The 13,268-nt window shown below is 43.0% G+C and overlaps 1 protein-coding gene across 1 annotated transcript in view; it reads right to left on the bottom strand.

Annotated features, from left to right (window-relative positions):
* Positions 1–3,782: 3,782 nt before the first annotated feature.
* The window catches only part of LOC109753348 (uncharacterized), a 28,868-nt gene continuing 19,382 nt past the window's right edge, over positions 3,783–13,268 (bottom strand). Inside the window, exons 5-12 of the mRNA XM_073498731.1 lie at positions 6,779–6,918; positions 6,123–6,206; positions 5,845–5,970; positions 5,360–5,512; positions 4,792–4,893; positions 4,128–4,298; positions 3,933–4,012; positions 3,783–3,804 (exon numbers count right to left, since the gene is read on the bottom strand). Coding sequence (XP_073354832.1) covers positions 3,783–3,804; positions 3,933–4,012; positions 4,128–4,298; positions 4,792–4,893; positions 5,360–5,512; positions 5,845–5,970; positions 6,123–6,206; positions 6,779–6,918 — 878 coding nt within the window. The remainder of the gene's footprint in view (positions 3,805–3,932; positions 4,013–4,127; positions 4,299–4,791; positions 4,894–5,359; positions 5,513–5,844; positions 5,971–6,122; positions 6,207–6,778; positions 6,919–13,268) is intronic.

Raw genomic sequence — 13,268 nt, 5'->3', positions numbered from 1 at the left:
TGCAGCCCCGATAGTGACGGTTGCAGCTCCGGTGGCGACGGGCCCGTCGCTCGCCGTCGACGCTCACCGTCGGCACGCTCGCCATCGTCAAAATCGCAAACAAACAAGGTGAATTGGTTCCAGCAAAATTGAAGAACAGTTGTAGCACAAAAATACACTGGTTCCAGCAAAAAAAACCAAGACGATGGTAACAAAAATAATGGATGTTTGTTCCAGCAAAAATCAAAGCAGTCATAACAAAAAGAAATTATGCTTGCAACAAAAAAAGAAAATGGTTCCAGCAAAAGTACCTGTCGTTCCAGCAAAACTATGAATCATCTTCGTTGGGGTCGTAGCAAAAAAATCGTTGTTTCCGGCCAAAAAACTGCTGGTTCCAGCAATGATGGATCGCTGCCGTGGCCGTCGCAAGACGGCTATCGCCGGTTCCAGAGCATTTGTTTTGCTGGTTGCAACTCCACCTGCCTACGGTTGTAGCTCAATGATGGATCGCCGCCGTGGCCGTCGCAACACGGCTATCGCCAGTTCCAGCATTTGTTTTGCTGGTTGCAACTCCACCGGCCTACGGTTGTAGCTCCGCCGCGCCGGGGTAGCAGCATCTCTGCCGCGAATCACATCGGTGGTTGGTGGTGGCCGCCCCGCTTGTAGCCCCGTCCTCCGCTGCTTGCAGCACCCCCCGCTCGCGGTCCCCTACCCAAAAAAGAGGGCATCGGCAGGAGGTGCGGGCGCAGCAGTCGAGAACGACGGCGTGCGCACCATGGCGACGAGCTCACCTAGGCGACCCATAGTGACGAGTGAATCCTGGCTGCGCAACTCCCCCCTTTGCAGCAGCCCTGAAGGGTGTGGTGCGGGCGCTCTCAATAGCCCTCTATAGCTCAGGGGGTAGGGGAGGGAGGAGTAGAGAGAGGAAGGAGATGAGCAAGATTGGGGCTGCCGCTCCCATGACTGGTGATGGAAAAAGAAATGAAGGAAGAGAGATGCGGGAGGAGGAGATAAGGATGGGAGGGCTGGGCGGTGCTAGGACCCACAAAACGAGTGGCCAAAGACGTTTCTATCATACAATGCACGAGCGACCGGCCCAAGCGTTGCGCCGGCGCGCCGCATAGAAACGTTTCCCAAAGAAAAAAGGGTTTGAACTAGTACTATCTGAACATTACCAGATACATGCGCGTACACCTGTCTTAGTGGTGTTAATTTTTTTCTTGTGGAGAGTCTTAGTGGTGTTAATGAAAGTACCATTAATATTCTGGACCATCCAGCAAGCAGAATCCTCACATTCTATTTTCCAGACAGATTCTGAGCACGCATCACACAAGCAAGATTCAGAGCACGCATCACACGAACAAAATTCAGAGCAGCTAAATGAATCATCGATCACACACACGCATGGAAAAACAGTTTCATATTACACTGCAGAACGGACTAGGTTTATTCAGTAAACTGCATTCAATCAAGTTTGCAATAATATAGTCTGGGCTACCAATCTAAACATCCACTAGCTCACAGTTCACATACCTGCTAGAAAAATTCAATACTCCAACATAACTGAAAATGTCCTCTTTCACCATGAGCTACAGATTACATCAACCATGTATCAATCAGTTGTTATTCAGTCGTAGCTCTACTGCTTTGTTGCAGTTGTTTCAGCGGCCATCTTCTTTATGGCAACCTCCATTGCAAGATTCTGGTCTACACAAATCATTTGAAACAAAAGAAAACAGTTTCATCACATTCCCAAGCATCCATACAAATTAGATCAAGTGTTTTAGTACAGAAACATACGAACCTGTTAGAATTGTTTTTGGTGGTATACCGACCATCATCCTAATAAACTTGGCAAGAACCCACTCAAAGCTTTCAGCCTTCTTATCACGGACCAATACCCCTGCCAAGATTATGCTAGGAAAATGATTGTTCACCCCAACAAGCATCTCAAAGGGCATGTCACATAGATTTGTCCGGTAGATAATGCCACAACATCACCAAAAAAGGTGTATTGCAATCTACTGCTCCCATTTGCCCACATCAGCAGGCAGACAGTGTAGTGTTTGCCCGTAAGTGGGAGACAATGAATGGTTTTGCTGCTCACAATGCTCTGCTATGTAACACCCACTATGTTTTGAACGCAACAGCCTTATCAGAGCGGCACTCACATCAGCAAGATCGAGTGTTCTGGACAATAGGTTTCTCTGGAACACATTTAGTAAGCACAACTCAGATCACGCAAAACTTATTCAAGAATCATGTAAGCATAAAGGAATTGATGTTTACGTACCACGCAACCGCACACTATTTCTTGAATCCATTTTGTCCTCTCCACATTTAGCCGGCTTTTGCTGTATCTAATGCCGAATCCTTTCTCCCAGGAATAAAGGTTGTAAAAATCATAGGTTTCACCTAAAGGAATGACATTGCCTCCATTTGTTTTCTACAAGACCATGAATCGCCTTCTCTAGATAAGTAGTCCGATATGGACATGGCATCCTGCCTTGTGCAACGGCGCCAATCCTCACTCTGCACGCAAAAACATGACACCACTTTGAGTTTACTTACTCCATTTTCACATTCTACTCCTAACCAACTGAAACGACCACTGAGCAATTTTTTCAATGAAAGTGCACAACCTTTTCTTTTCATATATGTCTGCTCCCAAGTGTCTCTTCAATTATTAATCTGGTTTACGATTCACGGCTGGGTACTGAACTTCAGAATTTTTTTACCTGACAAACACCAATATTGCAACAATTTTTAAATTGAAGAACTACCTTTTTTTTATGATTCTACTACTAGTTCATATTTCTGAACTAACCAACCACTTTTCACTTTTCCGAGCTATTCTAAATATGACAAACTCTAATCAGGTTTATGATTCAGGGCTGGGGGACTCAACTTTACAACTTTCCACCGACCAACACTAATATTGCTATAATTTTTAAGCTGAGGAGCTACTACTTTTTTCTGATGATTCTACTAATTTCTATTTCTGAAGTAACCAACCACTTTTCACTTTTTCTGATGATCGTACAGGGTTTACGGCTCGCACAGGAATTCAATGCACCACATCCCGATGCTACACGCAACAGCTGAGATAACGAGCGCCTGTGTGCTCGGGTTCACAAACTCCGCCTGGAGTGCAAAGTGTACTGATGCTTGAACTTACAGCCCGGTAAACAAACCATCTTGCTACCATTGCCTGCCTCTTCTATTGGATTCAAACCCACAATTCCGCCGCTCCTCTCAGTGTCAGCGTCACATCTTCGGACTACCAATTTAGTACCAGACTGATCAACGACAACGGTTCAAGCAACCACATCTTCGGCATGATTTTGTGACAGCATTTCCTTTGATTGCGTAGTAGTAATAGTAGTACACATTGGTAAATGATAACTGGTCGTGCATTTTTGTACTGATTTACCCTGCACAATAAGCTATGACACTTCCATCTTGTAGCAAAGAGAGGATCTGTACTCCTGTAGTATGTTCCTTGCAGACATAATGGGAACTGGCAATGCAAAATATATCGATCTACCATCAAACGTTGCACTCTAGCATAATTAGCCAATTCATCGTCCTCTATGACACCTCTATACAAACAGGTCATTAAGTTAATAAGTTCCAGAAAGCTAAAAATAGGTAGCCAGTAAACTGTGATGCTCTAAGCTCCCGCTACAGCCCATGAATTGCGTCGCATGATTTAAAGTCCTGCAGGGTTTTTTTTTGTCTGAGAACACACAAAACAAAAGAGCTTCCCATTCTGCGTGATGTGGTCGGCATGCAGGGCTTGCTCACTTCAGCTCAATCACCTCCCTGCAAGAATCATTCGATTAGAACATGTTAAAGAAACAATCGAATTCTACTGATTATGCTCACACCAAGCTGACAGCGTTGATCTAGTATTACTAGAGAAAAAACAAGATGAAAGGTGAATATTATACAAGAGTAGTTTCATAATCTCTTGGCTTTCCGGATCCAACTGTAAAGCGCGCGAGAGGGAGTGATGAGCACCGGCATATTCCTAAGGAAGGCAAGCACATTGCGGGATCAAATACAAGTACTCTTAGGAATAAAGTAGTAACAGATATCAAAGGAACAAAGGGAATTTTCAGAGTCAACTCTTCTATGGCACGGACCTTCATACACATCAGAGCTACTCCAAGCCGATAGTGTGACTTGGCCCACTTTGGGCGAAGCTCCCGACATTTATCTGCATCATCATAAGCCCATTCTCCATGACCCATGCGAGCCCAGCAAAGACTCCGGTTTGACAACAATTTAGCGTCGAAGTTATCCATCCTCAGTGCCTGCAGCAGACAAAGCAGTCAAAAAAACATTGTTGTTGCCACATTTCATTTCCAGGAATGCTGTGTATTATACACCAATAATTTTTCATTTGCCCCACAGGTACAAGGACACATGGACTGGAAAGTTGAACTGTGATAAAAGAGAAACTCCCAGCTGAAATTCCACGCAATGAATTAAGGGCTAAAAGAGGAGCTTATGATTATTTTATTTTTTATAGCACAGCTATCGCCATTTTTTGTTATTACCAGCTCTATGCGTGAAACCTGTCCAATCTACACAGTTCACCAAACACTGCATATATGCGACCAGCTGTGCGCACTAGTCAATAGTCTTTCAACAGGTTGATGTGATAGCATTACTAGGTAACTGGTTAAGTTGTACACATTGCCAAGGTCAATTAATGCTAATGATAAACCGACCAAATTGTAATGGAGGAACATGTTTCATGGATGTACCTTTAGTCAACACAGGGAAAAAACTTTGAGAATGTACCTGCGTGTAGAACACTGATGCATTCAGATAATCCTGCTTCCTAAATGCTTCATCTGCTTGTTGTTTCAGGTCAGACACACCCTTTTGCACAAAATTGTCATCCTGGGCAACTCATAATAACTTGAATCAGGTGTACACACATAAAGATGTCTGATGCGTGTGAGGGAGAAACACTAATATAGCAAAGATGTTAAGATGAAGTGGATGGATACAGGAAACAGTTTTCATCAATGCAAAGATTTGAAAATCCGGCTCTCACTTGCTACACAGACAGGAGCTCTTTAAGAAAATTGGTACACCTGTTATTTTTCAACAAAATCGGTCTTGATGAATTACCACTTTAGAAAATTAAGTTAACCAATAAGACATCATTTAAATAAAATGAGTTTTCAGGAACAGAGCTTAGGCAGCAAAGAAGGTGTAAGGAAACACATGCGCATTTGACGAGTATGGAATCGGAAACTATACTTGGAAGTTTCAGTTAAACATCAAAGCCGACATTCCTCAGAGAATTAACATGGACCAAAATTGGCGTAGGTGTGCAACAAAATATGCTACAGTGCCATACCTCAAGCTGTTTGATTTCCATCTCCACATGACTAATGATTCCATCAACGCTCCAATTTGTCACAGTTGGAATGGGAGAGGTGAAAGGAAAGAGAATCTCAAAATCTTCCTGTGTGCCATATTCAGCAGCCAACTCTATTGGCAATCTACCAAACTGTGGAGGAACAGGGAAAGCTTTACAAAAGCTATTCAACATCAGAAAATAAGGAATGGTCTCGAGGCGATCCAGGCAAACCATATTGATTCACTACCTGACTAAATTAACAAAGAGACACCACAACGGCCGAAATACAAAACATTAACAAGCTTATGCACACAAAAAAGGGTAACTTTGCAAAAGCCCTTTATTTTTACATTACACAGATAGCATCATGTAGATGTACTTGCTGCATAACTCGCACATTTAATGCATGTAAGTATAGACGAGTCTACTGAAACTGCAAAGCCAAGCAAGACACAGAAATGTGACAAAGAGTGCATTCTCACCGTGTCAGGGACATTTGGATTTGCACCAGCTTCCAACAGGCACTTAATAACTTCAGTTAAGCCCTTCTCTGCAGCCGCAACCAAAGGAATATCACAAGGACTACCACCGCTCACATTAGCTCCACCCTATGAGATGCAGGAATAAAAGAAAAGCCAATTATATGGTTTTCAAGTCGTTGATACAGACATGATTGAATCAAACGTCAGTCTATAGAAACAAATAAGCAGAGGATACTGTATGTACATTTCTACTGCAGTATAAGCATAGGATACTATACCTGAATCAATAGCTTCACACAGGACACAGATGATATATCTATTGCCATCCCTAAAGGTCCAAACCGACGAGTGCCCTTGTTAGGCTGGAAAACATAAATAAACATTTTATTTTCATGCCAAAATGTGAAGATGGAGCTTCTAAGGCAAAAAGAGCTGATCTGATACTCCTTCCAATCCATATTAAATTGTCGCTGATTTAGTAGAATCGCAACAATTAATATGGATCGTTGGGAGTACTTCTTTTAAAGGTATAGCCTTATACAGTTATATCTCCCTTTGCTCCCACTGAACTTTTAGAGTTTTTGTGTGGGTCACTGGTCCCATCATGCCTGGTCTAACTCAGACATTAACATCTACAAGCAGGGCCTGTTTGGTTTGGTTACAAAGGTTGACAATATTTGACACACTTTTAGCTGAGCATGACTAATTAATGATAGAAAATGAGTGATGTATGCCGACCAAGTAGTAGGAAAGGAATCTTGCCAGAAGTGCGGTTGCAAACCAAACGGGTAACTAAGTCACACTTGCATGGTAAGTCACCAACCAATAATCTCACCAAATACATGTTGGAAGAATTGGAGAACGTAACAAAAAGCCAGCAAGAGAAAGAATTGGAGTAAAAAGCCAATAGATCAATGAAGATTTTGAATATTACATCTGCATTGTGCTGCAAAAGGATCTTAACCGTGCTAGCATGTCCTCTAAGAGCAGCAAGAGACAGTGGTGTCCCAGAAAATGATAGCGCATCAATATCAGCCCCTCTAGAAAGAAGAAACTTTACTATTTCAGAGTGCCCTGAAGAACAAAAAAAAACTAATTTAAGGTCATAACAGTATATGAACAGAACAGTTTTGGGCAAAATCGTTTCAATAACTATTGATGGAAAGCAATTGTTCGTTCATATTTCCCTGAACAGGCATACAGAACAAATTACCATAAACAGCTACCATAAGATGGTAATCATACACAAAATAGTGTACGAAATAGATACCCAGAGTCCAGAGAAACTTGCATATCATATGAAGTAAGCAAACATATCTTGGGAAACTAGATTAGATGGCCAAGACAAAAACAACATCTCAAACATATATATCCTAAGAGAAGATCCACATACTATAAGGATAAATATAAGAGCCCTTTTACGGTGATTGGGGCGGTACTGGGAGTACTTTCAAGTACTTACCCCTTCGATTTTTATTAGCCGTCCGATCTGGTGGGGGATTAAAAATGAATTAACTTAATTAGTTTAATCAGAGAAGGGCATAATGGTCCAGGGTAAAAAAAAAATTTCAACCGATCACGTCCACGACCAGAACCACGTCTAGATCTAGTAGCTCGGTCAAGTCCTCCTTCTCGACCAGAACCACGTCTAGATCTAGTAGCTCGGTCAAGTCCTCCTTCTCGTCCTCTTCCTTCTGTCCGACGAGCCCGGCGAGAGGAACCAATTCACTGTCGTCGGCGTCGTTCTCGTCCTCCTCCTGGTCCCCTTCACTATAAAAGACGTGGTCGGCGGCAGGAAGAAGAATAAGGCGTGAATCTGCGGCGGCAGTGTCGGTGGCGACGGCGGCGGCGGTATAGGAGAAAGCCCCCCACTGATCCCATCGCTTCCGGACTTGCATCTTAAGGTATGAATCGCCTGAATCTCAACTTACTTTGATTCGTAGCCTGCACTTCCTACTTAGATTTGTTTAGTCATCATCGATTTAGGTTTCCCTAGTGCATGCAATTCAATTTAGCAGTACTTACATCTCTGATCACGTCTGATTTTTATTAGCCGTCCGATCTTGCGGGGAATTAAACTTGGGCGTTGATGATTGGTTTCCCTCACATGTCAAACGAGCAAAGTCTTTTCCATGCACTTGTCTTTGCCTATGAGCTATTTTACACCTGCAACATTGATAAACAGAAAGATGTTGATGATTGGTTTCCCTCACATGTCATATGCAGGAAGACATGGCGTATGCAAGTGATGAGAGTATGTTCGAGTATCTAAATGTTGTCAGCAAGATGTTTGATAGTGAGGCTGAAGGCTATGAATTCTACAACAAATATGCTCTTGAAAAAGATTTTAGTGTGAGGAAAAGCTACGTTGAGTGGGATGGATCCAACAAATACATAATTTTAAGGAAAATTGTGTGTAGTCATGAAGGGTTTCACGAAGAGAAGCACATGAAAAGAAAGATGGAAGATTGAAAGAGGAGGCCACGAAGTTTAACTCGTGTTGGGTGTAATGCTAAATTGGTCATTACGAGACAAGAGGAAACCGGTCGGTGGTTTGTCAAGGATTTCATCGATGAGCACAGCCATCCTCTAGCCCCACGGGATCTTTCTTGTCTGCTGCGTTCGCACAGACGAATTAGCGATGAGCAGAAAGCGGACATTGCGGACATGGAAAAATGTGGGATCCGCAAATACCGTATTATGGATATTTTGTGCTTTCAATACGGTGGATTTGATAAGGTTGGATGCATAAAGAGGGACATTTATAATTTCTGCCATGCTAATAAGCAGGAGACAATCAGTGCTGGTGATGCTAATACGGTGATCATGCACATGATGGCGAGGCGAGAGCGAGATGTGGATTTTTTCTTCAAGTACTTGGAAGACGAGCATGGCCATCTGAAGGGACTGTTCTGGGCTGATAGTCAATCGCGACTTGACTACGAGGCTTTCGGAGACGTCATTGTTTTCGATAGCACATACAGAACCAACAAATACAATCTGCCATTCATGCCGTTTGTGGGGTTGAATCACCACCGCAGCACTGTTATTTTTGGCTGTGGTATAATTTCTCATGAAACAAGCCAGGCATACGAGTGGATGTTGCGGACCTTTTCTGATTGCATGGCACAGAAGCATCCGATATCTGTGATCACAGATGGGGACCTTGCAATGCAGAGAGCAATCAGGGTGGTCTGGCCAGACTCAAACCATAGACTATGTATATGGCACATTCAGCAGAACATTGTATGCCATCTGCATGATGACGACGTAAAGGAGGAATTCAGATCTTTCATTTATGATACTTCTTTCATTGAAGAGCATGAGATAAAATGGATACAATTCTTACAACGGAATAAAGTAACCAGTGAGGAGTCTTGGTTGCATCAGATGTATCAGATGAGAAAGTTGTGGTGTGCTCCATATCTTGAGGGGCGTTGTTTCCTAGGATTGAGCAGCAATCAGAGGAGTGAGAGCTTGAACTCTGTGCTACATACGCATCTTGAGGGTAAGATGTCGTTGTTTGAAATGCTAGAGCACTATGAGCGTTGCCTTGCGTCGCGACGGATTAACGAAGCTCTCCAAGACGTTGAAGCCTTGCAGTCCGTTCCATTTACAGAGGAAAATGCTTCGCCGCTTGAGAAACACGCCGCAACAGTTTTCACACCTAGTGTCTTTAAGATGGTCTTATGGAGCATAGATGCTGTCAGCAAATGTCAGATGAGAGAGATACTAGATGGATCAGAAGATTCCACTTATGTTGTGTCCAAGCAGGAAAGAATGGATAAAAAGTTTGGAGTGCGCATTGAAGAGCAAGGAGGTCTTTTGCACAGGGTGAGTTGTTCTTGCCGTAAGCTGGAATGCGCAGGCACACCATGTTCCCACATTTTTTACATATTGGGGATTTTAAAACAAACAATTCTGCCCAGTTGTTGCGTTCCCACTAGGTGGACTATGAATGCAAAATGTGCATATGCACCTACCAGAAAAAACCAGATGTATGACTATTCGGTAAGCCTGCAGAGGTACCGCGAGTTGCGGAATTGTAGTCACGCCGCAAGTTTCAAGGCATGCCACTCTGATGAGGACTATCACCGTCTAAAGATGCTTTTGGAAGCACAACATCATGGCAAGCAATCAAGTTTTGAACAAGCTGACAGCAAGGAGTCAACTAATGCTCAGCATAACAGCATTAGGTTTGGCCCGTTGATGCCGCACTCGGAGAAAGTTGATAAGGTTCTGGATCCCGTGCATGTGCCAGGCCGAGGTGCACCAAAGAAAAGGCTGCAGGCAAAGACAAAGAAGTCAAGATCACAGAATATGTGTGGCTATTGCAAGAATCCTGGTCACAATCGACGTAAATGCGCTAAATTGCTAGAGGTACGAAATATGTTCATATTTATTTTTTGCATGTGTTTTACTCATAATTGATGTCCATGTGATTTATTCTATTCTTCTGTGTAGGATCTCGAGGCCGAACTGTGATGTCTACATACATCATGAACTGACGATGAGCCAGAGAAAGTCGTGTGCCATTCAGCTTTGTGTGACGTGGTCTTTACATTCTATTTCATCGTGACAGTAATTTAGTGAAGTGCGGTTGTACTGCCATGTTACTGTATTAGTTCGACATCTTTCGTTTTCATTTTCTGTGTGTATCATTTGATGTCCAACTTTAAGAATGATGATGTATTTCGAACAGGAATAAGGGCTAGCATGGAGCACTTGTTATTTTCGAGTAGAATAATTTTTGTGATGTATTTCTGCACGCATATTCATAATCATCATGCATATTATTCATTTATAGATCATTAATGACTGAAGTATTTTTTAAATAAGCGGGGCCCAGTAGGGTGTGCTTGGAAATATTTGAGAAACCTCCATGCACGTTCATCTTTGCTGCATGCAAATCGGGCGGCAGCCGCTGTGCCAGCAGCTGTCAAGGCCTTGATGAATCACTATTCACATGCAGGTCCCCGACTCTTGCATGCAGGTGCCTAGTTTTTGCATGAAGGTCCCTGGGTTGCATCATTGGTTGAGGAAGTATCTCTAGAGTTTTCGAACTGACATTGCCCACCACCTCCTCCAAATCACCCAAATCACCTCCTCCAAATCACCCAAATTTTCTTGTACATGGTGACACACATGTGCCAAACATGTCTATGAAATTTTTTTTTGGAAAAAATTATTTTATAATGCCCCCTTGAGGCATAGACCGATGTTTTCAGCAGTCAGTCTAGAGGGCATTATAAATTCAAAAAAATACAAAACCTTGGAAACCTAGCATTGTTTGTGCAAGAGATCATGTGTGCCAAAATTGAGGTGATTTGGAGGTGGTCGAAAAAATGCCCGCATTCCGGAGGGACCATTTGGTCTAAACTTAAGCCAGTTTTTGAAAAAAGATGAATTTTTCCACCACCTCCAAATCACCCCAATTTTCCTGTACATGGTGACACACATGTGCCAAACATGTCTATGAAAGAATGTTTTTGGAAAAAAGTATTTTACAATGCCCCCTTGAGGCATAGACCGATGTTTTCAGCAGTCAGTCTAGAGGGCATTATAAATTCAAAAAAATTCAAAAAAATACAAAACCTTGGAAACCTAGCATTGTTTGTGCAAGAGATCATGTGTGCCAAAATTGAGGTGATTTGGAGGTGGTCGAAAAAATGACCGCATTCCGGAGGGACCATTTGGTCTAACTTAAGCCAGTTTTTGAAAAAAGGTGAATTTTTCCACCACCTCCAAATCACCCCAATTTTCCTGTACATGGTGACACACATGTGCCAAACATGTCTATGAAAGAAATTTTTGGAAAAAATTATTTTACAATGCCCCCTTGAGGCATAGACCGATGTTTTCAGCAGTCAGTCTAGAGGGCATTATAAATTCAAAAAAATTCAAAAAAATACAAAACCTTGGAAACCTAGCATTGTTTGTGCAAGAGATCATGTGTGCCAAAATTGAGGTGATTTGGAGGTGGTCGAAAAAATGCCCGCATTCCGGAGGGACCATTTGGTCTAACTTAAGCCAGTTTTTGAAAAAAGATGAATTTTTCCACCACCTCCAAATCACCCCAATTTTCCTGTACATGTATACATGTATACCCCCAGTGTACAAAAGTAATCGGGCCGGTGCAAAAAAAGCCCGCCTACTTGCCCGCTTTCACAATTCAACGGCCTGCATACGACTAGTAACCCCATCATTTATTAGGCCAGGATGCAGAGGCCCGTCAGATTGTGAAAACAGGTAGCAAGTAGGCCCCACAGGGCAGGGACGGAGACGGTTAGGCAATGTTCTGCCTGCTTTAGAAAGGAACTTGAGAGGGAAAGCTCAGCGCGCTATATAAACCGGTGCTAGCTCCCCTCGCTCGGCGAGGTGGGACTAAACTCCCTGCACCCCTGGGATGTGCCCGGCGCGAAGCTCGCTTGGGCCTAATTCGGGTGGGCCGTCCCACGCCAGCCTCACCCGCTGGGTCGCTGGATGGACCGTTGGGCCATCTCATTGTCTGCGCCTGAGGCCTGCATGCATGGGAAGGGCGGCGACGTGGGTTTGCATGCGCGGGTGGCGGACGTGCATGCATGCAAGCGCGGGTGGCCGACGTTGGTTATCTGTGTTTTGCTTGCTATTTCTATCTTGTTCCCTTGATATTTCTATCTTCTTCCCTTGATATTTCTATCTTAATGGACGTCAAAACCAGCAAGTTTTGGGGTTAGCTCAGATTTCACGCGGCCCACGGGGGTGTGCTTGCGCGCTTGATGGAAAAAATTGGTGTTCCGTCTGGGAAGACGGATTGTTTCGGCATGCTTGAAATGGACCCAAATTTTTTTTGAAACCCTTGTACCAACATGACAAGCATCCATGCAAACTGGAAATTGTTTTGCGACGTTGTATGGTTTTGTAGGCAATAATGATTACACGTGTAGATGAAAGGCACGAAAAAATAGTTTCAACAAAGACAACATAAATGATTTTTTACAAGTTTTATAGATGGAAACTTCTTTAGATGCAATGCCATCTCACAAACAACTCAGAAACAACTGTATGATTGATCATAAAACACATGCATTGTTGTTCAAAGAACTGTCTCATGAATAAATTGTACCATAATTGCGAACATACTGTGAAACAGAAAAAAAAATGTTTGTTTGCAACAAATAATCCTGGTTTGAAGCTTAAACTGGTTGAAAAACAATTGAGCCTACTCCATATGGTCTTCTGCACTGCCAAAATCCAGTGACCTCTTGCGTTGCGACGTTGGAGATTGCGTCGGGCTTGGCGACGACCCATGTGCTTCAATCTTTTTCTCTTTAACATCAATGTAACCATACAACTGAAGTTGTTCTTGATCTTTCTCCGCCAACTCTCTAGCAAGACCCTCCATTTCTTGGATTCTCACTTCCTGTAGAAAACCATAGGAATTG

The sequence above is a fragment of the Aegilops tauschii genome, chromosome 5, assembly GCF_002575655.3.
Source record: "Aegilops tauschii subsp. strangulata cultivar AL8/78 chromosome 5, Aet v6.0, whole genome shotgun sequence".
Classification (NCBI taxonomy): Eukaryota; Viridiplantae; Streptophyta; class Magnoliopsida; order Poales; family Poaceae; genus Aegilops; species Aegilops tauschii.
Note: the sequence above shows the minus strand (reverse complement) of the source record. Positions and strands in the feature narration are given on the sequence as shown.